This window comes from Pteronotus mesoamericanus, unplaced genomic scaffold (assembly GCF_021234165.1).
Source record: "Pteronotus mesoamericanus isolate MK-2021 breed Mesoamerican mustached bat unplaced genomic scaffold, CSHL_Meso_final contig_68, whole genome shotgun sequence".
NCBI lineage: Eukaryota > Metazoa > Chordata > Mammalia > Chiroptera > Mormoopidae > Pteronotus > Pteronotus mesoamericanus.
Genome location: NW_026555234.1, coordinates 32,964,878 through 32,991,377, shown reverse-complemented (window position 1 = coordinate 32,991,377; position 26,500 = coordinate 32,964,878). Strand labels below are relative to the sequence as shown.

The 26,500-nt window shown below is 43.1% G+C and overlaps 1 protein-coding gene and 1 pseudogene across 1 annotated transcript; one reads left to right on the top strand and one right to left on the bottom strand.

Annotated features, from left to right (window-relative positions):
- Nucleotides 1-5,365: 5,365 nt before the first annotated feature.
- On the bottom strand, nt 5,366-16,901 carry SRD5A3 (steroid 5 alpha-reductase 3). Its single transcript, XM_054582275.1, has 5 exons — nt 16,653-16,901; nt 14,614-14,756; nt 12,225-12,422; nt 8,382-8,516; nt 5,366-6,490 (listed from the first exon to the last, which is right to left on the bottom strand). Exons 1-5 carry the CDS (start codon nt 16,871-16,873, stop codon nt 6,231-6,233), a joined length of 957 nt encoding a protein of 318 aa, XP_054438250.1. The 5' UTR covers nt 16,874-16,901; the 3' UTR covers nt 5,366-6,230.
- Nucleotides 16,902-21,072: 4,171 nt separating this feature from the next.
- On the top strand, nt 21,073-22,628 carry LOC129077653 (bifunctional phosphoribosylaminoimidazole carboxylase/phosphoribosylaminoimidazole succinocarboxamide synthetase-like; annotated as a pseudogene).
- The last annotated feature ends 3,872 nt before the right edge of the window (nt 22,629-26,500 follow it).

Below are 26,500 nucleotides of genomic sequence, written 5' to 3'. Positions count from 1 at the left end.
TGAAAAGAGATGCTTCCATTCTCCCCTTTCTTACCAGCCTACCAGCCTTTTTCGTCTTACCAGACCCATCAACAAAAATGGCCTGGCCTGAGGTATTGGAACCTCCTCCTTAGGATGGATATTCAAAATTGGAATATTCTGGAGTAACTTCTCAGAGGGCAAACTGACCTCTATGTTTCCAAGAAAGTCAGCGATGGCACACTAAAAGTCTACAGATCGGCTCATGAGCTGCAGCAAATATATTTGAGGTAAGAGGACTTGAATAAATGTTGGGTCGTGGCCAAAGAGCTGCTGGTTCCTCCCCCGGCCCTTGAGAGTTCAAAGACAAAAGGTTGTGATATATGGAGCGATGGTACATTGGGGCTGATGGCGTTACAGCAGATCAGGAAAGGACTCCGTCGACACCAGGAGCAGTGAAGGGAAGGGAACGCATGTGGGCCCAGTGGAGTAACCTGGCAAAGTCTGGTCCCCAAATTACTATCCTAGAGTTATTTTATGCTTGGCTTAAGTGGGAAGGATTCTATGGGGCGGGGCATTGCTTTTGGCATGAAGTAGGTTACAGAAGGTGAAGAAATTCATTAATGTGTCAGCCGGGCTCAAAATGGCATTTGCTTCCAGGGTCATGGTCTTCCCTCTACAATGGGAGAGGAACAGCCATTCAATCATTCCTAACTGAGGCAAAAGCTAGCCGATTAGGCCAGTGGGAGTCCCTAAGGTGGGAAAATAAAACAGCCTAATTGGATACTGTTTGTTTACTCTGGTAAGTTTTCTATTAGCAATATGTTGATTAACTAGACTAAGCTCTTGTAAAGACTGGGGAGATAGGACCCAAGGAGAATTCAGATCAGGGCCCCCCTTGAGGGTATTAAACAAATGGGTAAGCTGATGAGTCATAATTCCTAGACTGGGTCATAGCCAATTGATAACCCCTAACAATTGTTGGAGAGAATTAAGAGTAAGAGGACTTGGAGGCGTGATCTTGTACCGTGTGTGGCCGAATTGTTTGGTAGAAGAAGAATAGGCCTAAATATTTCCAAGGTCTGAATATTGAACTTTCTCAGGGGCAATAATCAACCCAACCTGAGATACTGCCTCCTGGAGGTAGGTATAAACTTCAGTTAGCTGCATAGAGGAAGGAGTAGTTATTAGGATGTCATCCATGTAACGATATGTAATTGAATCAGGGAACAGTTGGCAGATAGGCAGTAAAGCTTGATGAACGAAATGCTGGCAAACCGTGGGGCTATTTACCACAATCTCGGGGTAAGACCTTCCAATGAAACCTCTGGAGTGGCTGAGAGTTACTGATGACTGCAGCAGAATAGACAAACCACTTCCTCGCTCTCTCAGCTAAGAGAATAATAAAAAAGCAATCTTTTAGATCAGTTCCTAAAGGCCGCCAATCTTTGGGTAGGCGGGCAAGATGAGACACACCGGTTGAAGGAAGCCCATAGGGTGTAGGAGCACATTAATTTTTCGGAGATCATGAATGAGTCTCCACTTGCCTGACTTCTTGGGGACAACAAAAATGGGAGTATTCCAGGGACTACTGGTTGGCTCTATATGCCCTTCTTCTAATTTTTTTGGACAAGTTCTTGTGTCCTGAGCAATTTCTCCCCTTTCAGTGGCCACTGATGGACCCACACTGGTGTGCCTGATAACCAGGTGAGAGGTAGAGGAGATATCTGAACAGTGGCCACCAGGGAAAAGGAGGAAGAGTAATTTGCATTCCCTACTGAGTAAGGAGATCTCTCCCCAAGATGTTAAATGGACCAGAGAGGACATAGGGTTGAGTGCGTTGTATCTGCCCATCAGGACTGTAGCACCTGAAGGTCCAAATGCTCCTTCGTGGCACAGAGATGCCTCCTATGCCGGTTATGGAGATGTTGGCCTCTCCTACGCCCAATCGGGGAGCCACTGTGAATTAGGAATTATGGAGACATCTGCACCCATGTCTAATAGGTCTTGGAAGATGTTATCCTTAATTTTCACCTCAAGAACAGGTTTATTTAATAGAGGCAGTCCAATAAATTGACTGCCAGTGCTGCCAAAACCTCCTTCTCTGTTAATGTCTTGAACCTGTAGAACTGTATAAGGAAGGAGGAAGAGTTGGGCAACATGGGTCTGAGCAGGTATTGCAGGAAACCTGAGGGCCCTAGTCATTATTTTAATCTCTCCTTAATAGTCCAAGTCAATTACCCCAGGCTGAACTAAAATTCCCTGAACTGAGGCTCGATCTTCCTAATATCAACCCAACTGTTCCCCATGGTAATGGCCCCTGGACTCCTGCGGGAGCAATAGTTACCTTGTTCTTTCAAAATGAGCTCTTGGGTAGTGGCAATGTCCAGTCCTGTGCTTCTCCTTGTGGCGGCTTGGAGATCTGGGACTCAGAAGAGACCTGAGCCTGATATCCCTGATTGGACCCCTCTTCGTTTCGTTTCTGTTGGGAAAAAGCCCTGTCTGGTTTTGTTACTGAACAAATGGACTCGTGGAGGGGGGATGCCCAGATGCTATTACCAAAACGACACCCCCCTTCCCTGGGGTCCCTCCGTTGTAGGTCCTTTGTCCACTGCCCTTGGAATTATGGCTCTGAATGGCAGAGTTTGGTGAAAAGGAAAGGAACTATTTATTCAAAAGTTATACAGGTTTGGTTAATGGCTAAATGTCACCCTTAAACCCCCAAATCCCTTTAAAGCAATCACCAGCACACACACCGTCCTGCCTCACCCCCGTTTTCCCAGTTAGGCCAGTCAGGCCTGTCAGGCGTACCGTCCTTCAGAAGAAAAGGAACAGAAGTCTGGGGCTCGGCTAGGCAGGCCTCTCGCGGGTCTCAGCACCATCCGCTGCATTGCCACAATCTCCAGCTCTTAATCCATAACCATGTGGCACCGTCTCCTGGCCCACTAGCAAGAGTCCTTTCTCCCCTTTCTCCCCACGTGGTCTTCACACTATTTCCCAGAGACTGTGTCCCTTGTTCTCTCCTCCAGGCCCCCGTCTCTCCTCCTCCTTTCTAGTTACATTCTGCATTAAGTCTTTTAAACCTTCCTGATTAGCTTTGGTGATATGCAAAATAACCCTTTTTGCATATGAGGAATGAAGCTATCCTGTTATTGACATGCAAAATGACTCTCAATGGCCCTGCTCAAGGCTCCTATCCCTCATGGCGGCCCGCCCTGGGGTAGGGAGCATATATTTTTCTTGGACACCCCAATCTCCAGACCCCACTACAAATAGCCCCTGTGGGGGGGCCCTGGCTGTGCCCCGTTACAGTTTCAGGAACTGTAACCCTGCCAGCAGGCTGGAGGTCCCCAAGGGTGGAAATAATCAGGAGGCCTTGGAGAAACAGGCTCCTGAGGAGACATAACCTGTTCCCCCTGGCAGGAGCCTAGCCCCTGACTCTCTGCTTTGCCCTGTAAGGGTCCTTGTCAATGACGGGTAAGACCTCTCGAGGGAAGGACCACCTAAGCCAGGCATTGGCCGATTATGGGCAGCAGACAAGAAACTGGGGGACACAGAGAAAGGGCAAAAAACCCCATACCTCTCAGCTTGGCTTGGACATGGCCAAAGTCTTCATTCTAGCCGAAAGTAGTCTCCTTATCTCTTGGTGGTTCCCTCTCAACACCTGGCTCAGGCTCGAAAAGGTGCAGGAATCAGCCCTAAATCATATCTGGCGGTTGCCAAGGAAATCAGGCCTAAAAGTAAATTCTTAATAGCGTGCTTTGTTCTTCCCTCAAAGCTCTGGCCACCTCATGCTGAGAAGGATATTTACATTATTTACAGACCTTACCCTATATCCTTAGGTGCCCTCATGCCTACTTTGCTCTTTAGTCTCTCTCGTTTATACTAGTCTCCTCTCAGACACATGTAAATCAGTGTGTTCCTGCCATTTGTTTTCTTAAGAGCATCATGCATTCTTTGTGAAACTTACCATACTAATGTAATGAGATAACCTATGCATTCCTGTTACCTAGCCTCACTGATAAGCTTTTCAGTAAAAGCCTTGGAAAAAAGGGCGATGGGGTCTTCTCCACTAGAGGGAAGGTGCCACGGGCTTCTCCACTAAGCGGGAAAGGCCCACGTCTGCTCTTCTGGCAAACAGAGAAGTGTTTGCAATGATTCATGTTTATTCCCCTCATCCATGACAACCCCAGGACAGGCTCCGCGGAATTCAGAGCCCTGCTCCCATCTCAGCTGGCCCCCGACAGTTTCCCTCAGATTCAGGGAGCGCTGCACTCCCTGTGGCATGCTCCTGCCCCGCCCCCACGGGGCGGTGCTGCCAGGGCCTGAACATGGCGACCCCAGGGGGGCTCCCCCGCAGCAGTATACCCCGTCTAGCCACCGCACAGTGCAACAAGGTTCCCTGAGGGGAAAGGGGCTTTCCATCCTTGTCAAATTTCAATCTACATTGATTGGCCCATGTTTTCCTTTTGCGCAATGTGGACAGTTCTTGCTAGGTGGAGCCCTATTCTGAACTGGGCCTTTCGAGCGGCAATCTTGTGAGTATGGCCAGGAACGGTACATTTGAAGCACTTGATTTCTCCTTTAAAGGCTGCAGCAGGTAAGGTGGCATGGTGGCACTTGTGCCAACATTCTGACAGGCCTTAAGATACTGGCTGATATCAGTGGTCATAAGTTTAACGGGGCCCAGTACTGCCTTACAATCATAAGCATTCTTATATGCGAGCTGCAGTAAAAGGGTTTCTGCAGCTTCTTGACTTTCTACCTGTCTCTGAATAGCCTCCTGCAATTGATCTGTAAAATCTATGTATGACTCTGTGGCTCCCTGCCGAATAAAGGAGCTGACAGCCTTAGCCTTCGCCTCTGGCACTTTGTTAAGTGGCCAGAGCACACTGAGAGATTTGTGGATCTAGTTTTCATGTTCTTGCAGGTTCTTGTATTGGGCTTCTTTCCCACATCTATTTTTCCCTTCCTTCCTCTCTCAATTTTTAAACAATCCTTTTTTTTTTAAAAAAAAAGAACTTTGGCATGTGCTTAGAGAGGCATATATTAAAGTTTAGAGTAAAAAGAATCTCAGTTTAACAGTTTTGGGTTACTACTCTGGGGTAAAAAAGGGGAGGATATTCTTAGATTGAGTGTTTGATATGCACCTAGTTAATAATTAGGTTCCTTTTTCCATAGCAAGGGACAAATGAGTGCAATATTTCAGTACCCAGTAGACTATAATATTATACATACATAACAGAATAAAGTTAATACCTCAGTCAATAAACCAGTTAATCTTATGTTGGATGAATGTGAACTTTTTGCTGCGCTGTTCAGGCTATAGAATTATTTTTCAAGGTTTCCCACCCCCCCCCCCCAAATAATGCATTTATTTCCCTTTGATTTAATCATGGGTATTTTAATATGATATTTTAAGTATAAATTTTACTCATAAATAACACCACGTTGATTCCATTCATTAAAATAAACTCAGGCAGACATTAATCCAATTTGAATAATTACATATGAATTAGACTACAGCACTATCTAATCCAGAATGCAAGTCAGTTCCATTCATGAAGGTTTTTGATACAGGAATAGAAAACTACTTCATTTTCAGATGCTTTCATTTTTAAGGCATAGCAAAAAAGTATTAAATAGAAGAGGTTTCATTCTATGGGCTATGATATGAGGGGTAGGTGAATGGAAATGACAGTCATGATCCCATAACTAGAAATCTTTGTGGCAATAGGTGAAAATAAAAATTAACTTCAAGTAACTCATCATTCGTTGCATCCTTTGGTGCGAAGTTATATATTGTTATTTTCAAAAGCTATTCTGTTTTTACTGAAATGCAGCAGTTACTGAGTACCTATTATATTCCTTATCATGAAATTCAGTTCACTTGTTCCTAACGAAAACAAAGCCACAGATGATCTTACCTCTTCCTCTGCATCTGCATCTGTATGTCTGAAGTTGTCTGCATGTTCTTGATTAGTTTGCTTTGAAGTAGCTAGCTTCAAGAAGTTTCACCCAGTTTTCAGCAGTCTGTTGGTTTTAAAAAGCCTTTCGGAAAGCAGATACAGGATTCCCGGGTCTTCCAGAAGTAGTTCTTCGCAGTTTCATTCCCTTGAGGGTACTGCTTTTCTCATTCAGTGAAGGCTTTTTGGTATAAAAATAGAGAATTTCAAACAGTTCTGCAGAAACTGCACTTTGGTCTGTAGACTTGGTTGCCCTTAGGGATTGAGCTTGTCACCTGGCTTGCATTCTTCATTACTGAGATAATCTTAAAACAGAAATGGTAGGAAAGCTTTCCTATGTTTCGGATAGGAGGCAAACATCTTTTTGTAAAATCTGTGGTTGAGGAGAGCAAAAAGGGCATGTAGAAAGAAGACATACATGACCACTAGCCACCAGGTTAAGTTGAGGAACCCAAAGGTGACAGCCATGGAAATGTAGATCATCAGCTCTGCGAAGTAGTTTGGGGAAGAAACATATTCAAACCAGTCTCCAAAAGGGATTTGGTAGTTACAGTGACTGACCACTCCTGGAATGAAAAAAGAAAACTTCCTGAACATATGAAGCTCTGAAAAGAAAGTTTGACCATATCAGTCCCCAACTCATTTACAAAGAGTTTTATTTAGAAAAGAGTATGACAGACCTGTGTGCAAACCACCAATATAGCACACTTCCACTGTCAATCTATGACGCGTGAAAACACCGCTGCTTAGGTTACACTACCACGTGTAAATAAGCACAAAAGGAAAGCCTGTCATGCCAACCATCCCCCAAGCTAGAAATTAAGAGTTCAGATTCCCAAAAGCCTGGAAAGGCCTCCTCTTTTCTTCCACCTCCCAGTCATCCTATCAGTGCTCTGTGCAAAGCCCTGGGGAAGAAAGGCCTCCTGGGCCAATGAGGTGGACCTTCCCCCTCAACCTCCCACCTCCCACCCACCAGGGGTGGAAGGCAGGGGGCAGTGCCCCTGGTGCTCTGGCCAGCCTTTTCTGCAGCTCTGGGGGCCCGCAGCCAGACTGCAGGTCTCTTTCCTTGAGGCTGGGCATGAGAGCAGGGTACCAACGGAGTCAAGGCAGGGCAAGTGTTTAGAAAGTTTTGTTTGATCGAGTATGAGTTAAAAGGAATGGTGTGGAAATTATCATCAAAGAAAGCATTATCCTTCCAAAAAAATTTCAAGGAAAGGTATCGCAAGCAACACTTTTGTTTCGATACTTTAGTTCAGGCTCCAAAGGAACGGGTAGAGAGATTCAACCAGTTACTGTGAAAGTTGGAGATAAAAGTTCTTCCAGAATATGAAGGCACCAAAGTAGTTCTAGACAACAAGGACTATTTCTTTTTCTAGTCTTTTTTTTTTTAATCCTTAACTGAGGGCATGCTTTTATTGACTTTAGAAAGAGGAGTAGGGAGAGAGAGAGGGAAACATCAATGTGAGAGGCAAACATCTATCAGTCGCCTCCCGTTTGTGCCTTGCAGTCTAGGTATGTGCCCTGAGTGGGAATTGAACCCACATCCTTTTGGTATACAGGACGATGCTCCAACCAACTGAGCTACCCGTCCAGGGCAGGATTATTTCTTATTTAGAGATGATAATGTTCTTGGAAAGTATGGCAACTGAAATAAATCATTACTGAAATGGCATCATGTGAAGCTGCCCATTCTACCGAAATTCTGAAATCTTTCACCATGTAAATAATTTATGTATCTCTTTTATAATAAACTAATGACATCAAAACTAATGACATCCAGTGTCTCTTAAAATGTAGTTTCACTTTACTGATGTAAACATTTAAAAAAAAAAAAAAGGGCTCAGACTCCAGAGTGAGACTGCACACGTTCAAATCCTGGCTCTATACTTACTAGCTATGTAACTTGCTTAACCACTCTACGCCTCAATTTCCTCATCTGTAAAATGAAGATAAGACTGTACCCATCTCAAGTGAGCATTGTGAAGCTATATGTAAAGCACTCAGAATACAACCTGGCACAAAATAAGCACTCAATAAATACTATTCCATTTTTAGCATTTCAAAAAGCCTAGTAAGAACTGTACCTGTGATAAGTCAACATAAGCTAACTAAAAAGTCAAGTTTTTTGCTTTAACTGTAATGAAACTAACACAGCACAGTCATACTAGTGCTCATGTACCAGTTGGACACGTATGTGCAAAGCAGGCCCCCAAAATGTGGGCACAGAATAGAATCATCAAAACCAGGACTAGTGGGGCCAGAGAGATCTTTGACTATAATGCTCTCATTGTGCAGATGGGAAAATCAAGACCCAGAGTGGTGTCTTACCAAAAATGAGTATTTGATACATTAGTCAACCGATTTGGGCAGGCAGGAAGGAAAAGAATGAAGGAACATAAACAGGTGTGACTTCAGAGGATTAAAATCCACATGCAGTGGCTCTACAAGATGCCTTACCTGCTTTATTTTTCCTGAGATTGCCAAAAATGACGTGGCACTTATACTGCTGGACAGATGACCAGATGAACATCATCATCCCAACGATATGGAACCACCGAGCTTGCATCAAGAGGTTTTTCCCTGTTACATAGACTACAGAAATAAGAATTATCTCATTAGCCAATGCTGCCAAATTTCAGAAGCTTGGGGAATTAAAAATTCATACAGTCAGTAGACACAATTATTCAGTTATTCTGTTCCTCATGAATATGAAATTATCTTGATAGAACTCGCCAAGTACAGGAGTAAGTACACCAAGGAGAGTCACTCCTCAGGGGGAGAAGCTTCAATGGCCCAGAGCTGAGAATTCCATAAGGATACATTCTCTTGTTCTTTCTTCAAATGCTTTAGGCACAGAGTTCAGCCCTGCCTCCGTCTCTTTTGTGGTGAGGCAGCTCTGCGCTTCTATTTCTAAGCCTGGTCTTATACCTTCTTTCTTCTGTTCTACTGTCAGGAGGACACTTTCTGAAACCTCTCCCTGAGCTACTGTCCTCAGCCACTGTCAGGGAGACCCTAAAGGTGGAACGCTGACTTGATAGACCAAGGAAATGACTGGAAGTGAAGGCTAAGGATGGGGCTTCTCAAAAAGAGGAGAAATATAAACTCCAAGATGAAAAACACAGTATCCCTTTCTGATTAGACAGAACCTAGTCAGAGAGATTCATTTGTAGGAAAAGACCTACTCGAGGTATTATCTTCCTCTTTATTCTCCAATCATCTGGAAGAATGTAGGCCTTTTAAAGACTGGCATTGGAAAAGCAAATGGAAGTCTTCCCTATGATCAGCAGGAAGCAGTCAGCCTAGGCAGGGACTTGGTTCAAGAAACAAAGTTGTCCACTGACAACAGGGACGAGCCTGAGGCTCTGGAGCCAAGAGCGAGCCTCTACAAAGTGGATGCAGGCGAGAGAAGCAAGGATCATGCTATTCCATGTGGGTACCTGGAAGAAGGATTCAGCTGACAGCTAATGACTAAGGAAGAGTCCACCAAAGTCTACCTGTATTAATTTCTTTTAAAAACTTGCTCTATAGAAACAATCTACTTATAGTCTCTTAATATCTACTAGGGTTAGTCATTTAATTAAAAAGTTATTTTTTTCTAAGTTAAAAACAAGCAAAATATGAAAAACACGCTTTAAATGGAAAGGGCTTTAAGAATAAGTCACTATAGGACTGAAAGCTGAAGCAAGTGTCTGAGCGTTCACATCGCTACCCAGTTACCTACTATAAATGCAGAGAAACTACCTGTGAGGAAAAAAGATCTGTGAGAGTAAGTTGGAATTATCACACAGGAAAGGGGAAGCACTTGGAAGGCCCATATTTACTGAGAGTCTAACCTGTGTAGTATTTAATTATTCATTTACTCATTAGTTACTGAATGAGCGCCGGCTGAGCCTGGTGCTGTTACAGGCATGAGGCATAACGCAGTGAGTACCTCAGGCAAGATCCCAGGCCTCAGGAACTCACATTCCAGTGGCCATGGCTCCTAGACTTGAGCACACAAATCAGTAGGCCAGATAATACCAGGCAGAGATGGTACTCTGAGGAAAAGAAAACACAACAGAACAGTGTGATGGAGAGTGGTGGGGGAGGTTCTCTAGACAAAAAAGGCAAGGAGATGTGAAGATCTAGCTCATTTACAGATATTCTTTCTTTTCATTTTCACAAGAGCCCTCTGAAATCAGTATATATCCCTGATTACAGATGAAGGTTCTGAGGCTCGGAGAGGTTAAATAAACCAGACTTCAGACTCAGGCCCATCTTATCCCCAAGGTTTTTTCTGCCAGTGTATTCTCTCTCAATGAATTCCGGAAACCACTTCCCCCCATATTGTCCCAAATGACCACAGGTGACCTCTTGAAGGACAAATAGGTGACACAAAGACAGCTCCAGGAAGGAGTGTCTAGAAGGCTGTTTTTGTGGGTGCAGCGGCTGCCTCTCTTTCATCATCTACACAGGAGGGAGAGATTGGTAATGCCAGTGGGAACGAACAGACTGAAAGTTGGTGAGTTACCAAAGTGCTTAGGCAAGGTCCTGTGGGTGGAAAACCCATGCCATTCACCAGGAAAGACAGCTCAAATCATGACATTGGGTCAAACGTGAATGCCACAGCCGAAAGCTCAGGGAGGAAAAGCTGACTTGATTAAGTTCAGAGGACTTCGATGGAAAGATGCTGGCTGAGGGGCTGGAGCCAATCATTCATGAAATGAGAAGTATCATCAGTAAGATGTACCTGAAAATCATTCCTTAAGCCACAGAGGCCTTGGGTTGTACCACAGCAAGAAAAAGGGGCACACTGATACTGATATCAAACCCGAGGAGAAAGCTCACTGAGGACTGAAAATGTCTAGATCTTGGTCTCAGTGCATGCGGATGAATGTACGAAGCCTCAGGCTGAGAGGAAGCAGTCAGGAAAGATCATCTACCTGCCAGTGTTTGGGCTGACAGATACTAAGGCTGCAAAGTCAAGTTAACCTTAGCACTAAGCATTCGTTTCAATCACCCAAAATAACTTGATTCTTATAGTGATAGTCATATATGTTAGATATTCACACAGGCTCAAAAAAATACCGCACTTCATTTCCTCCTCATCAACAAAAGTCATGACTCTGGGTCCCTCCCTGGTTAGTAAGAGCTCAAAAATGTTAAGGCACAATTCTGATGTCCCACAGTGCTCTTCTGTCCTCTCCCCTCAGGCGGCCTCTCTTACAGAAAAGCTTTGTGTAAAGGTAACAACCGCAAGACCTAAACAGCAGCCAAATGGCTCCCTACTCCCTCTTCAAGTCACAAGCATGCACCATGAGCCCAGGCCTCCCCCTCCTCCTCTGCTATTCTATGATTAAACCCTGCACCCCACCTTCTCCTTCTTCGGTCTCACCCCTTATCTTTTTATACAAACATCCTAGGATGACTGAGGCTTTGGTGAAGCAACTTCTTTGCTGACCATTCCTCCTGTCCTTGGGTATCCCCTGCTTCCTGTTCAACTCCTTTTTCTTTTCTTTTTTTTTTAATTTTCTAAGATTATTTATTTTTTCTTTTAAACACTTTATTGAGGAATCATTGGAAATAACTGACAAATATAATCATGTATGTTAAATGTACAATGTGAGCATATGATACACATATATATTATTGGATGATTACCAAGATTCACAATTAACAATCCACACCACAGAGCTAACAGCTAACTTTTTGGAGTGTGTGGTGAGAATGCTTAACTACTCAGCACCTTGCAAGCGTACAATATCATATGATTAATTAGAGTCACCATGCTCTCCATCAGATCCTTAGAGCTCATTCTTTTTATAACTGAAGATTTGCATTCTTTGACCTATATTAACCTATTTTCTCCTCCCTCCTGCACCTGACAACAAGCATTCTATTTTTTTCTATGAAGTTGGCTTTATTTTTATTCTTTTGATTAAAATTTGTTGATTGTTGTTCAATCATAATTGTCCCCATTTTTCCCCCGTTGCTCTCCCCTGCCTTGCCCACCCCACCTCTCCCACATTCACTCCTCCCCCACCCCCACACTGTCCTTGTCCATGGGCCCTTTACACATGTTCCTTGACTTGACCCATCCCCTTCAGCTCTTGACCACACTCCTCTTCCTTTCCAGACTTACTCCACATGAGTTCACTGACTTCACTCCCGTTGAGGGAAACCTCACATCCCTTTTCGCCATGCTTACACGGCCCTGAATGCTTGGCACTTTATCATCCCCAAGGCTAGGTGGAGCACTTCGCCTGAAGGGTACCTCATTGGCCCCTGCAACTCAGGTAGCAGCCCCCAGGGCCCACTCACCATTCCTGCCGTCCATTGGCATCTGACTCAGCACTGTTAGGCCGACGAAGACATAGTAGACAATTCCAAAACAGTAATGCAGGACATGAATCATGGTATTGGAAAAGACGCTGACATAGAGGCACTCGTAGAGTCTTCGCAAGCTGTGCAGCCACAGAAACACTAACACTAAGAATGCAGACAGCGCCAGCTCACCCCCTACAATTTAGAAAGCAGCACATTCAGCGTTTCTCTTTTCAGGATTAATCCATTGTTATGTTTTTCCCTACTGCTACACATAGTATTAAACAAAATGAGAGCTAGGAAAGGGCCCTAGAAATTATCTAAGCTAACACCTCCTTTTCTTTTTTTTAAGCAGTGGGGAAGTCGGCTAAGTGAAGTCAAAAATTTGACTCAAGGTTGCACGATAAGCTAGTGACAAAGTTGGGTCTCTTCCAGACGGCATGGGCGTCACTGGGAGGTCTGCGCCCTCAGAAACCAGGGTCTGTGGGGCTATGGTCCCTGGCACTGATACTAATGAAGGCATCAGGAAGAGGTCCGGGATGATTGCTGAGAAACCCCGCCTGGTAGGCCCAGGGTCGGGGAAACTAGAGACACGGGCACCCACAGAAACAGAAAGGGAACCGTGACTGCGACGGGGAGAATTATGCATTCATTTCCATGCTAAAAAAAAAAAAAAAAAAAGAAAGAAAGAAAGAAATTATACTTTTAAAGGACTGTGATCCCTGAGATCTATATTCCTACCTGCCTCTCGCCCCTTTACCCCAAAAGAAGTCAGAAGAAATGCTGGCTTTTAAAATGACATAAAACTTAATTTTTTTAAAAGTGAGTATCACACACATTCCCCCATGCTCCACACAAGGGTACAATAAGAATACAATGTAATGAATTGTTACTACCTAAACTAACCCATCCCACCCTTGTAACCAGCACTCAGATCCAGAAACAGAACAGGACCAGCACCCCTCATGTTCCCTTCTGGGCACTGCCCCTCGTCCTCCCCTCCCAAAGGTACGCCCTGTGCCGACTTCCAACAGCTTAGATTAGCTTTGCCTGTTTTTGTATATTAAATATAGTAAAACCTAATTTAAACTCTTTAGGACTAGGTTAAAATGAATAACCAAATAAAACTTACAACCAACTCTCCAGATACCAGAACCCCAGCATGTCCCACAAAAATAAATGAAGAGATGATTTCGCTTACATAATTTCACTTATAAAGTGGAATCTAAAGAACAAAATAAATGAACAAACAAAACTGAAACAGACTCATAGATACAGAGAACAGGCTGATGGTTGTGGGACCGGGTAAAAAGGGTCAAGGGATTAAGAAGTACAAATTGGTAGTTACAGAGTAGTCACGGGGATGTCAAGTATAGCATGAGAAATATAATGAATAATATTGTAATAATTATGTACAGTGCCAGGTGGGTACTGGAAATATCAGGGGGATTACTTTGTAAAGTATATGATTGTCTCACCACTGTGTTGTATACCTGCAACTAATACAAAATAATAATGAATGTAAACTATAATTGAAAAATAAAATGTAAAGTGCTTTAAAAAAGTGTCATCAGAAAAAAAACCAAAGCAAATGGAGAAATGAAGTTTGACTGCATTACATGGGATTCACTGAGGTATCCTCCCCTGCCAAACAGGTTTTGTGTAAGTCTTCTCTTATGGCTGTCACCTTTTACAACAGGTTCCCTGGTTATACAGAAAAGCATTGTTCCTAGAGAGCCAATGGTTTGGCTGCTGGGACAAAGGACAAAGAGGTCACCAGAACAACTTGTTTATAATTCTGTCCCTCACCTGCTGCCTAACATTAACTAAGACCACTTTGTTGTTTTCACCTTCAATTCCTTATTTTAAAATTGTTCTTTATCTGGGACAAATTTAACAACTGTTTTGTAATCAGTTGGTCAACAACTATTTATAGCCAATTTTATCATAAAACCAAAGCCATATGATGGCATAACACTTTTAACCAGTGATCAAAAAGTAATTTTATATCAAATTTCTGGAGTTCTGAGACATGAGTTTTGCTGAACTATATAAATGATAAATGCTTCAAGGCAAACACGAGGGAATCCTAAAAGCTTTTCCCCTAAGTCCAAATGTATCAACAGTATGAAAAATATCAGAGGGAGAACAGCCAGTCCCGTACACAGCCCAGCGCTTGCTGGGAAGTGTGGGATGAAGAGCTAACTCTAAGCTCTGCCAAGATCTTCATAAAAGACTTGGGGACATCCCCTTGGGGATGACTATGACCCCTGCAGCCCTCTTTTTCCTCTCACCCGCAAGGAGGAGCCTGAGAGTGGCATGAAATACTGAGAACAGCTCGCTGCAGGCAGGAAAGGCAGGAGTAGGACACAATGTCTGTGATTACCTTGGAACTGCGCAGCCCCAAGAATCCTGAGTAAAGTGTGGAGCCAGCTTGGAAAAGGCGCCCCCAAGAACAGAGATTGAATGAGGCACCAAAGCAGAAAGCCGTTCCACAGCACTGAGAGGATGTAGAAGTGAGAAAAATACCTGCAAAGGGAAAACAAGGTAGACAAACATCAGAGTGGAGCCACTTCTTATGCAGATAGATGGACAATTTTTTAGTGTCCTTCTCTTCTTTTCCCCATCCCCAAGGTCTGGTTATGCTTTTTAATAGACTCTGAATCCTACAGGTGTTCAGATTTCAAAACTCCCTTTCTAGTGATGGGACAGATTAACTCATAGGAAAAAGAGGCCTCCTGACGTTAAATTTAATTGAACTTCAACTAGTAATCTCTCTAATCTCTGGGTAACTGGATTGGTTTCAAATTCCAAAATGGGGTGTGTATGTTGGGACAGGGGAGGGTGTGGCTCCAGGTGCTGGCAGAGATCCTAGACTGCTGACAGGAGCTAAGTATGTGAAAGATTTTTAAAACTTGAGCAGTATTGCTGCAATAGCCATGAGCTGTTATGGAAGATGTGCACAATTACCGGCTCTCAGGGCTGTAGGACATCTTACAGGTCTTCTGATTCAGTGTTTTTCTAAATTGTGTTGATCTAAATTACTTAGATGACAAATATTAACTCATAAAACTAGGTATCAACTCCTGCCAGTTTCAACTCTCATAAAAGTACAATGCCTATTTTGCAATCAATTAAAAATTACAGTTTGAATTACAGTTATGAATGAAATAGAAATAAAACCACAACCAATAACAATTACAATTAGCAATGTTAATTTGATGTGAAAGATGATGTTGGTTTGCTGAAACAAAATCACCTAATATGGCGCACAGGTTCATTTGAGGGTCACTCGCTGTTTTTCTCTATTTGCATCAAGTCAGAATCATTCTGACTGCAAAATGCCTGAAGGTCATTGAGCTTTTCCTCAGTCTTCAATGCATCATGTACAGATCAAGCAGTCTCATTAGACCGTGACAAAGTAAGATGACCTAGAATTAGGAGGATTAAACATATACTGTGTCTCTTCTTCTCGGTGATCCAGAATATTTTTGTGCCAGAACTCAGAACACACTCCTCCAGATTCCTTCCAAAATGACAATTTAAGATGTGTCTTAAAGATTAAAACATAAAAGCCACTGCTATATTCCTACCATCTAGAAATGTTTGGCTGATTCTTACCAGCTATGTTCTGAATTCAAGTAAAAAAAACAAACAAACCCCAAACCAAACTGTAACAACTCTTACAATTTCTCAAAGCATTCTGTTTAAACCCTAAAGGTTTACTCCTTAATGGTTGGTTTTGGTTGAGTTCTGGTAAAAGTCAAATGGAGCTTCAGGATTAGTTTTGCCTAACACGTGCCACCATACGTAATATTCTCCAGGGTCATCTGCCGAGGTCGTTCTGAGGGTCAGCGCAGCGGCAGGAAGTGGGGCCGCCTGTGGGGACCAGCATCTCACCCTTTCTCAGGACTGGGAGGGTTGGGAGGATCGAGGATCCGGGAAACAGGCGAAAAGGGCGGGCCTGAACTCATTTCTAGTGAGTTATGGCGACCTCAAGTTAGATTATGAGCTCTTAAGAGTGCAGGGGAGGGGAAAGGGAGAATTTGGAGACAATGGAGATTTCAATTTGCGGCCTGGAAACCAAGCCTAAGTTCAAAAGCTCTGCCATTTCCCCCGAGGAAAGGCCTCTGTACAGCCACAAGTTCACGTTCCTGCGTGCTTGATAGTGCGCTTAGCTCAGCTCTTCGATGTCGGCGGACACTTGGAGCATCCTGCCACCAGGGTCACGAAGCGCACGCGGGCAGTGCTCGGCAACGCGGCCGAGATACCGCCGCCGCGTAAGGGAACCCGCTCGGGCCAGCGGGACCGAGCGCGCGCGCCGGCCCGGCGCCCGCCTCTGCTGCCCCCTGCCGGCTGCACGAGACGGGCGCCCCGGGCTCTCCGCGCCCTGCCAGGAAGGACTCACGCCCCCGGCGCAGTTACCTCTTGGGGACATCAAAGCGCTGGTAGGCAGCCAGACGTGGTGGGCCTCCAAGCTTGGTTTTCCCATAGCGGATCAGGTCCTGGAAGAGCGCGTTGCTGGGGAGCGAGCCAAGCGGCACAAACTGCAGCAGCAGGGCCAGCCCGGTAGTAACATCCAGTGTGAGCCACACAGCGCGTAGCGGGCTCAACACGGACAGCGCAGCTACACCCCAAAGAACCATGGCCTGCGCGCCCGTGTCGCTGCTTCTGGTGCCTGTAGCTCCAGCCGGCGAACGACTGGCTCTTCGCACGCCGCGCGTCGGAGGCGAGCAGGACGTCGGTGACGCACGGTGAGGTGGAAACAGGCTCTGCCCCTCCCAGAACTCACGCAATCCCGCAGGACGCCGCCGCGGCCGCTAGGGATCCTGGGACCAGGTCTCGCAGGCGCTCGGTGGTCGCTTTGTCTGTAATCTGACTCAGGGATTCCTAGATGGAACCCCAGAATACAATTCAAAACAAGCGAAACTAACAAGACTACGAGCCTACCAGTCTTCATGGCCTCATCCTCCCCCCCCCCCGCGCCCAACCCCAAGGAAACAACCCTAAATGTTCCACTTTAGGACATTGAGCTACATTGTCGTACAATATTACATTGGAATAACATGCAGCCGTTAACGTGGTAATTATGAAGACTGTAGAAGCATGGAAAGCTGTTTATGACAACTGAAATAGTAGCTTTAGTGAAAACAAGCTGACTATAAAATACATAGCTATGATTGCAAACAACTATATTAATATGAGAGTGTGTATGTATCGATGACAAAGGCGAGTCGTACGCAAAATGAATAGGATGTTGGGAATGTGTATAATCTAAATGGGTAAGGTAGAAAATCATCAAGGTAAATTCAAGTAACACAAAAATGAAAGAGGTAAAAATTGTATTTAAAAAACATAAGCCCTGGCCCTACTAAAGCTCCATTCCTTAGAGGCAAAGTTTTTTAACTCCCTGGTTGTTTTTTCTGATATTTCACTCTGTGTAGTAACAACGCTATTTCTTGACTCATCTATTTTGAATAATATTAATTTTAAATTGCAATAAATGAAAATTTAACTCAGGCAATTTTTAAAATACCTTTAAAATGTCAATTCTAAAAACTATTATTCTATGCCTATTGTATCGCAGTCACTGAGGTTTACAGGACAGTCTCGCTTCCTTTTTGGAGCTTACCTTTTTGAAGTTGGGTGGCAGGTAAGGGGTAGAAATGATGAGCCGGAGTGGACTGTTGATGGGAGGTTACCACATCCAGCACAGAGTCCCCTTGCATCCCTGCAGGTGGAGGAAAATAAAGTAAGTCGTTTCAGGCGTTTCTCAGTCTGCCAGGAAAAGAGGGTGGTGGCAATTCCCTTTAGTGGAGAATGCCCCGGACCCTTTTCTTTAAGTGGCTTTTATTGAGAACGATATGCACAGGGGTGTACAGCAAAGCTCATCAATCAATGTCAAAAGGCTGTGATTGAAGGAATGCAAAGATTTGCCTCAGGTCAGGGTCTGGTAGACGGGGTGTCACCCATTTGGCCCTGAAACTTGGGAAACTGATCAGACCCTTTACTAGAGTCTAAACATCAGTACTCGTTAACTCTAGGGCATTCTTAGCAAAATAAATTTCATAGGATTTAATGCATTCCTTTTCCAGGCCTATTGTCCCCAGGAACCCCACGATCCAGTTTAGGGCTGTACCTGCCTTTAGTATTGTGTCACTGACCCAGTCAGGCGGTGGGGAGAGCAGCCAAGAGATAAGGAGACTTTTTTTCAGATAGAGTAAGGACTTCAGCCATGTCAAAGACGAGGGGTGAGGGTCTTTTGCCCTTTCTCCGTGTCCCCCAAGTCCTCCTTGATGGCCCCCAATGCGACTGTGCCTATCTTAGGTTGCCCCTGCCATTGAAGGGTATTACCCATCATTGACTAGCCAGCCATCCTCTGGGGCCAAGCAAGGTGATGTAAGGGAGGAAGGGGCTGCTCCCCTGCCAGGGGGACAGATTCTGTCTCCTCAGTAGCCTATTTTCCCAAGGCCTCTTTGCTCAGCTCCAGCCTTGGGACCTTTTCACCTGTTGACGAGGCTACAGTCTTTGAAACCAAGCGGGATGATTCCCAACAGACTTCCACCCTTACCCCAATGACATAACCCTCTGGGTGTGATGAATAACTGGGTGGTTTGGATTGTTAAATGTGCTAGCTCTTTAGAGTCTTGCTTCTTTGTGCAAGCTCACCTCAGGCTTTTCAATACCCAGAAAGACACGGTGAAATTTGGGGCCCATCTAGGAAAACAGGTATTTTTGTATGACAAAGGATCTCTTTTGCAGGGGTTACCCCTTTGTTGTTTTTTCTTTCTCTTTAGGTTAACCCCACAGAAATGCAGCTGACCTTTCTAGGACATCATTTCAGACAAGCTGCTTATAAGTGCATTGCCGTAACCATGTTTCCTGGATGAGAGGTTCTCTTATAATTATCTGACCTGGGGAAAGATTGCAAAATAAGATAGGGGGCTGTGTGTGAGTGTGCACATGCGCGCATGTCTGCATGCCGGAAACAGAAAAGATTGGGGCTGGAGGGAAAAGTTATCCCAATTTCTTTTGGTTGGATTTTAATTTTGCCCAGCTCTCTGATGAGCCCCTCCAGAGGGCAGTGGTTGAACAGGAAGTCACAAGTCAAACCCCACTGAGAGCACTGGTACAAGTTTAAATCTTTCCTTCAGTGAGTTATTTCAAAAGTAGAAGTCCAGCTTAAAGTCTGTTAGAACATTCATTGCCGATAAGTATTAGTTTTTGCTTTTCTTCATTTAGTTACCTTCATTATATTATCAACAAACCTCTGGCCTTGTCTACAGTGAGTGACAAGACCATTCTTCTAGGAGGTCAGGCAAAAAACCTTAAACTCAACTTTGATTCCTGTCATAGTCTAAGTACAACTTGTCAGCAAATCCTGTTGATGGTACCTTCAAAAGAAGAATCTAAAACACATAAGTGAGTCACCTCTGGAGCCAGTGCCTTTCTGAAAGCCCTAGCCAATTCAGTAAATAAGAAAAAGAAGTAAATGCCCTAAGGAATGCAAAGAAACAAATTGTCATTTTTGAAGATAATATGAAACTCCAATAGAGTCTATATAAAAGCTATTAAAACTACTCAGAGAATGTAGTAAGGTTGCTGGATAAAAAATCAATTTATAAATATTGATTACTTCTATTTCTCAGGAACAAACAGAAAGAAATTAAAAAAAAAATTGAATGTCTTTTCAGGAAAACATAATACTCTTGAGTGTCTATTGTAGCCTGTGGAGAAGTTCAATCTTTGGTCATAGCATTAAGAGTTCCTGGTTTTGGTCCTATAAGCTTTCTGAAACAGCCTTCAGAAAGTAAATGCTTCAAAGGTACTATCATCAATGGCATGAAATGCTATGTGTCTAGGAATAAATCTAGTATGATATGTAAGTTTTCTTCAAGGAAAATAAAATATTACTGATATTAAGGAAGACATTTTATTTATTTATTTATTTATTTATTTATTTATTTATTTATTTTAAAGATTTTACTTATTCATTTTCAGAGAAAGGGGAAAAGAGGGAAAGAAACACCATTTGGTTGCCTCCCACATGCCCCCAGCCAGAAGCAGGCTGGCGACACAGGCATGTGCCGTGATCAAACAGCAACCTTTTGGTTCACAGGCTGGTGCTCAATCCACTGAGCCACACCAGCCAGGGCAAGGAAGGAATTTTAAAAGAGAGAGAGAGTAAGCTCACAAATTGCAAGACTCAATATGGTTAAGATGATAATTCTCCCCAAACTGATTTATGGAATAAATGAAATCCAAATCAAACCTCAACTTTCTGTGGAACTTAACCTGATTCTAAAATTTATATAGAAAAAGGAAGAGCTAAAGGTGGCCAAGGCATTCTTGAAGATTAAGAATAAGGCTGGAGGACTTGCTCTATGTGATATGAAGACTGATACAGTGTTAGACTTGTGCTGACCACTTCGTAAGGCATATACATGTCTAATCACTGTGCTGTATACCTGAAACTAATATTTTATGTCGACTATAATGAGAAATAAATTTTAATAAAAGAAAGAAAAAATGGACTACTACGGAGCTGTAGTAATTATGTCAGTGTGGCATGGAATCAGCTATAGAGAGAAACAGACAATGGAACATAATAGCAAGTTCAGAAACAGACTCCCATATATATAAACACGTGATATATGGTTGAGGTTGCATGATCCATCAGTGGGGAAAGAATGAACTGTACCATAAATGGGACTAGGTCAAATGAGAAAATCAAAGATAGAGATGGAGTTGGGGGAGGAAAAGGAGAGAAAGAGAAAGAAACAGAATCCCTTCCTCGCTCCATTTATAGAGTACTGCATCTCCTCCTAGCCTGGCTGCTGCCCCCAACCCACCCATGATCATGGTGACAGCTGAGGTACTGAACATTGGTAAAAACTCTATGAGGGTAAAACTTAAGAGGTCTATGAATTGGCCCTGACTGGGTGGCCCAGTTGTTTGGGCATTGTCCTGTGATGCAAAGGGTCACTGGCTGGATTCCTGGTCAGGGCACATGCCTGGGTTGCGGGCTCCCTGGTTGAGACATGTGAGAGGCAACCAATCGATGTTTCTCACATCTATGTTTCTCTCTCTCTCTTTTTCTTCCTTTCCCATCTCTCTAAAAATAAATGTATAAACAAACAAATAAAAAAACTTTTTAAAAAATGTTATGAATTGTTAGATAATCCAGGAAGAGTCCTGCTGTAGTCCAAGGACTAGATTTCAGCAGGAAATGCAGCCAGAAAGAATGACCTGGAAGGAAAAGCTGCAATCTCAAATAAAATTACTAGTTGTCTTTTTCAGGTGTTACAGGAAGCAGGTATCAAAACTGCTTTCACCAGAAAATGTGGGGAGACAGCTTTAATTGAACCTAAGTGTGAAATGATCTCAGTTGCATGGATTTGTAGAAGAATAGCAACAGGTTCTTTTCTCAAAAGAAATCCTGGTGTTAAGGAAGGGTATAGGTTTAACCCTCCTAAAATGGAGATGTTTCTTAAGGATGATGCCAGTAACGATCCACAGTGGTCTGAGGAACAGTTCATTGCTTCAAAATTTTGCTTTGCTGGACTTGTTATAGGCCAGAGTGAGGTGGATCTCATGAGTCATGCTACACAGGCTGTTTCTGAAACACTAGAGAAATCCTGGTTGCACTGTACACTGGTGGATATGAAGACTGAATGTGGTGTTGATGTCACCACCAAAGAAATTCTTTTTGCTGATGTTGTTAATAGTGATTCCTGGAGATTCTGGCCATCAAGAGATAGAAGTCAACGGAAAGACAAATAGTCATATCGTGACCTCAAGGAAGTAACTCCTGAAAAGCTCCAGATGGTAAAGAAAAATTTTGTGTGAGTTGTTGAAGGTATAGGAGTCACTTCTGTAATCAGAAAAGTCAGTGCAGGGCTGTAGTGTTGATGGGCTCGACTTCTGATCTTGGTCACTGTGGAAAGATCAAGAAGCCTTGTGGAAATTTTGGCATTCCATGTGGACTTTGGGTAACCTCTGCCCATAAAGGACCAGATGACACTCTGAGGATTAAAGCTGAGTATGCAGAAAATGGCATTCCTACAGTATTTGTGGCAGTGGCAGGCAGAAGCAATGGTTTGGGGCCGGTGATGTCTGGTAACACTGCATATCCAGTTGTCAGCTGTCCTCCCCTCACTCCAGACTGGGGAGCTCAGGATGTGTGGTCTTCTCTTCGACTACCCAGTGGTCTTGGCTGTCCAATCATACTTTCCGCAGACAGATCAGCTCAGTGTGAGGTTCAGAAATTTGATTAAACAACCATTTGGTATGGCCAAACTGCGAGCAAGTATATTTAACACATGAATTTCCTTGAAGCAGGCTCACAAGGAAGATCCGAGGGAACAATTTGTAAGAGAGAATATCATTACATTTTTTTAGGAGAAAAACTATTAAGTTTTAGTTTAGCTGCAGAAAAAGAGTCAAGCAAGATGAGAAGATTTTTAAATCACTCAGGGAAAATAAGTAAAATGTATTAGTGAATAAAAAATAAAAATAAAAAAAATAAATTCCAGGTGGATTAAAGCCCTCATGTGAAAAGCAAAACTATAAATCTTCTAAAAGGTGATATAAGAGAGTATTTTCTCCGATATCTTCTAGAAGGCAATATAGGAGACCTCCTGACCTAATGGTAGGGAAGACTTTCTTTGTCGAGATATAAAAAACAATTAGAGGAATATATAAATACATTCTAAAACATTAAAGTTAAAAACTTGTTTTCATCAAAAGATGCTACAGAATGAAATTCAAGGCATAGACTGAAAAAGGTATTTGCTACACATATAACCAATTAAGGATTCATATCATGCAAATTAATAAATAAAACAAAGACAACTCAATAGAAAAATGGGCAAAAGGTTGAACTGGTACTTCCCCAAAGAAATATTCAAGATTATCAATAAACATACAAAAAAATCAACCAATTAATAATCAAGGAATTGCAAATTAACACCAAAATGGAATACAATCTTGTATCAGAATGACTAAAATGAAAACAATTGAAATATCAAGTGTTAAGGTTTCTAGAGCAAGTGGGGTCATTGAACATTGCTGAGGTAATATAAATGGTTACTACCACTTTAAAAATTAAGTTGGCATTATCCAGTAAAGTTGACACCATATTCTGTAGCCTAGCAATTCCATTCACGGGTGTATATTAGAGAAATGCACAACCGTGTGTATCAGGAGACATAGACAAGAATAACCAAAAGATGTTAGTTATAGTTCGAAATTGGAAACAACTCAAGTATCTATCAACAAGAGAATGGATAAATATAGTGAGCTGTGTTCAGTCAATCCAATACTCAAGAGCAATTAAAATGAACCTGCTACAGCTCCATGCAACATGGATTAACCTCACAAACATATGTTGGCTGAAAAAAGTTAAGATGCAAAACTAAACATTGTATAATTCTACTTATATAAAATTCAAAAACGGGATAAAAGCAAGGAAATGATTGTTATCAAAGGCAGGTCACTTAAAAAGGAGAGAAATTTGTGTTTGGAAAGAGATTATCTATGTCAGAGACTTCTGAGTGTTCTAGTGATGTTCTATTTATGATCTGTCGTGTCTACATGGGTGTTTATTTTCTGATTATTGTTATGCTGTATATTTATGTCTAATGTACTTCATGTATGTTTATTGTGTTCCACAATAAAAAATGTTATAAAAGTATATCTGTAATCTGACCATTTCATAACACCTCATTGCTATTACCCTGGTCCAAGCCACTTCTATCTCTCTACTCTACTGTATGTATTATACTAGCCTCCTAACTAGTCTCCCTACTTCCACCCATTGTCCTGCTTACAATCTATTCTCAGACACAGTAGCCAGAGTATTCCTGTTCAAAATATGAGTATATCATGTCCCTCCTCTGTGCAAAACCTTCCACTGGGAGCCTAGTTCGTTCAGAGTAAAAGCCAAATCACAACAGTGACCTACAAGGCACTAGCTAGCTACACATTCCGCCAAACAGCCCATCCCAGTCTGCCAGAGTTTCTCTCCTATTATTCTTTTGCCTGCTTACCTCTCTCTTTGCTGCGCCAGCTGTATTAATCTGTTGTGGCTGCCATAACAAAACACTATATACTTCAACAGCACAAATGCTTTTTACTACAATTCTTGAGGCTCCAAGTCCCAGACCAAGGTCCAGCAGGATCAGTGTCTGCTGAGACCTCTCTCTCTGACTTGTAGTCAGCTGACTACTTGCCATGTCCTCACATGACTTTTCTCTGTGCCTGCACCAAGGAGAGAACGCGGGCCACTGAATATCTCACAAGGACATGAATCCTATCAAAGTCAGGACTCCTCTCTTAACCTTAATTACTTCCTTGATCCAAATATAGCCACACTGGGAGTTAGGACTCCAACATACAATTTTGGGGGGTGAGAGGCGAACATATGTTCAGCCCATAACAATAGCCTAGTGGTTAGTTATTCACTCTGTCACTATTGTAAGTGAAGCTTTTCCCAATCTTAAGTTTATAATAGCCTCCTCCTTCCACTTCTTACACTTCCTTTATATTTCTCTATAGCCTTTGCCACTACATACTACACCATATGCATTCATTTTTTAAATTGTCCATATGAAAATGTTTACACCAGAAAGGCCAAGATTTTTGTCATTTTGTTTACTACTGTATCCTTAGGTCCTAGAACAGTGCCTAGTTACATAGGAAATGCTAAGTAAATATCTGTGGAATGATTGGATAAATACACTAATGAGTGGACAAATTTCCTGAGCCTCCACTGTGCAAGGGTTTACATGATATGCTATGGGAGGGGTCCACTGTGCCAAGATCATAGGCTCCTAGGGCAGCATAATAGACTGGAAGCCGAGGGGTTTGGACCCAGACATACTTGGTTTAGACTGACCGATCCATCCCTTACAATGTGCCGTGTGACCCTATCAGGCTTATTTTCGCCTCTAAAGTCAAAACTATCTCACAGGGCTGCTGTGAGGGCTGAGTGGCATTAGGTGTGGAAAGCTCTGGGCATGGAAGACATCCTCCACAAGCCTTAGTGCTCTCTGCATTCTTCTCACCTGTACAACAGGCTTCCATCTTCCTTAAGGAGACCCAATGACAATTGTCTAAATGAAGGCACCTTATGCACCACCTGTCACACAGCTGTTCAAAAATGCTAATTTCATATCCACTGGAAAAAATAACCACAAAGAAGAAGAGAATAAGGGCTGAATGGGAGGCTGGGAGGGGTCCTTTCTAACAGGTGTGGTCAGTGAAAGCTCTGAAGGAAGCTTGGTCTTGAAGGCTGCTGGGAGCTTCCTAATAGATGAAGAGCTAAAAGGGAATGAGTGGACACTGCGGCAGTGGGGCGTGAGGGAGAGGGCTTTTGAGAGGTGTATGCTTTGCCGCTTTTCTTTCCAGCTTGAACTCCTGCTCTCTCATTGCTTTCTGCCACTTTCCATTCCACACACACCAGTTCTTGTGCCCTTCCTTCCCTCGCAGCAGGGGACTCACAAAGGGCTGGGGCTTACAGGGGCACTGAAGTTTGCATTCCGGCCCAGGACTGAACTTTTACAAATGCCTCTATTGTTCCCTGCCTTTTGTCTTGTCCACCCTTTCTCTACCTTGTTCCCCTCCATTTTCCACCCTGCTGCTGAAGGAGCTGGAAGGCCAAATCATGTGGCTCTTCTGTTTAAAATTCAGTCAGTGTCCTACCCCTGCGTGGCGTGAAGCTTGGAACCATTGCTGGGCCTGCTGCTCCCCAGCTAACTTGGGTCACCATTCTGCTTGAGTCTTTGGAAGGCCACTTAGGCTTTATTTCCCCAGAGCTAAGAGGAGAACACCCGGCTTCTCACACACTTTGTTCACCTCTTTGCTTTTAGCTGCTCTAGGTCATTGTAGATGACGTAAGTCCATCCTTGCCACATATCCTCCATTCCATCTACCACACTATGGGTCGAATTGTGTCCCACAAAAACTCCTATGTTGAAGTCCTAACCCCCTGCTCCCTCAGAATGTGACCTTATTTAGAGATAAGGTCTTCAAATATTTATTCATTCAACAAATTTTTTAAGAACAAGCATTTTTTTTGTCATTGTACGTAGTATTCCCCATCCATGAATAGAAACCTGCTTCTTCCCACCCTGCTGCTCTCAACACTGCCAATAAAATGAGTCTGAGTTTTTTTAAATTAATAGACTTAATGTTTTTAGAGCACTTTTAGGTTTACTGAAAAATGAGCAGAAAGTGTGAAGAGCTTCCACATAATTTTCTATTATCTTTTT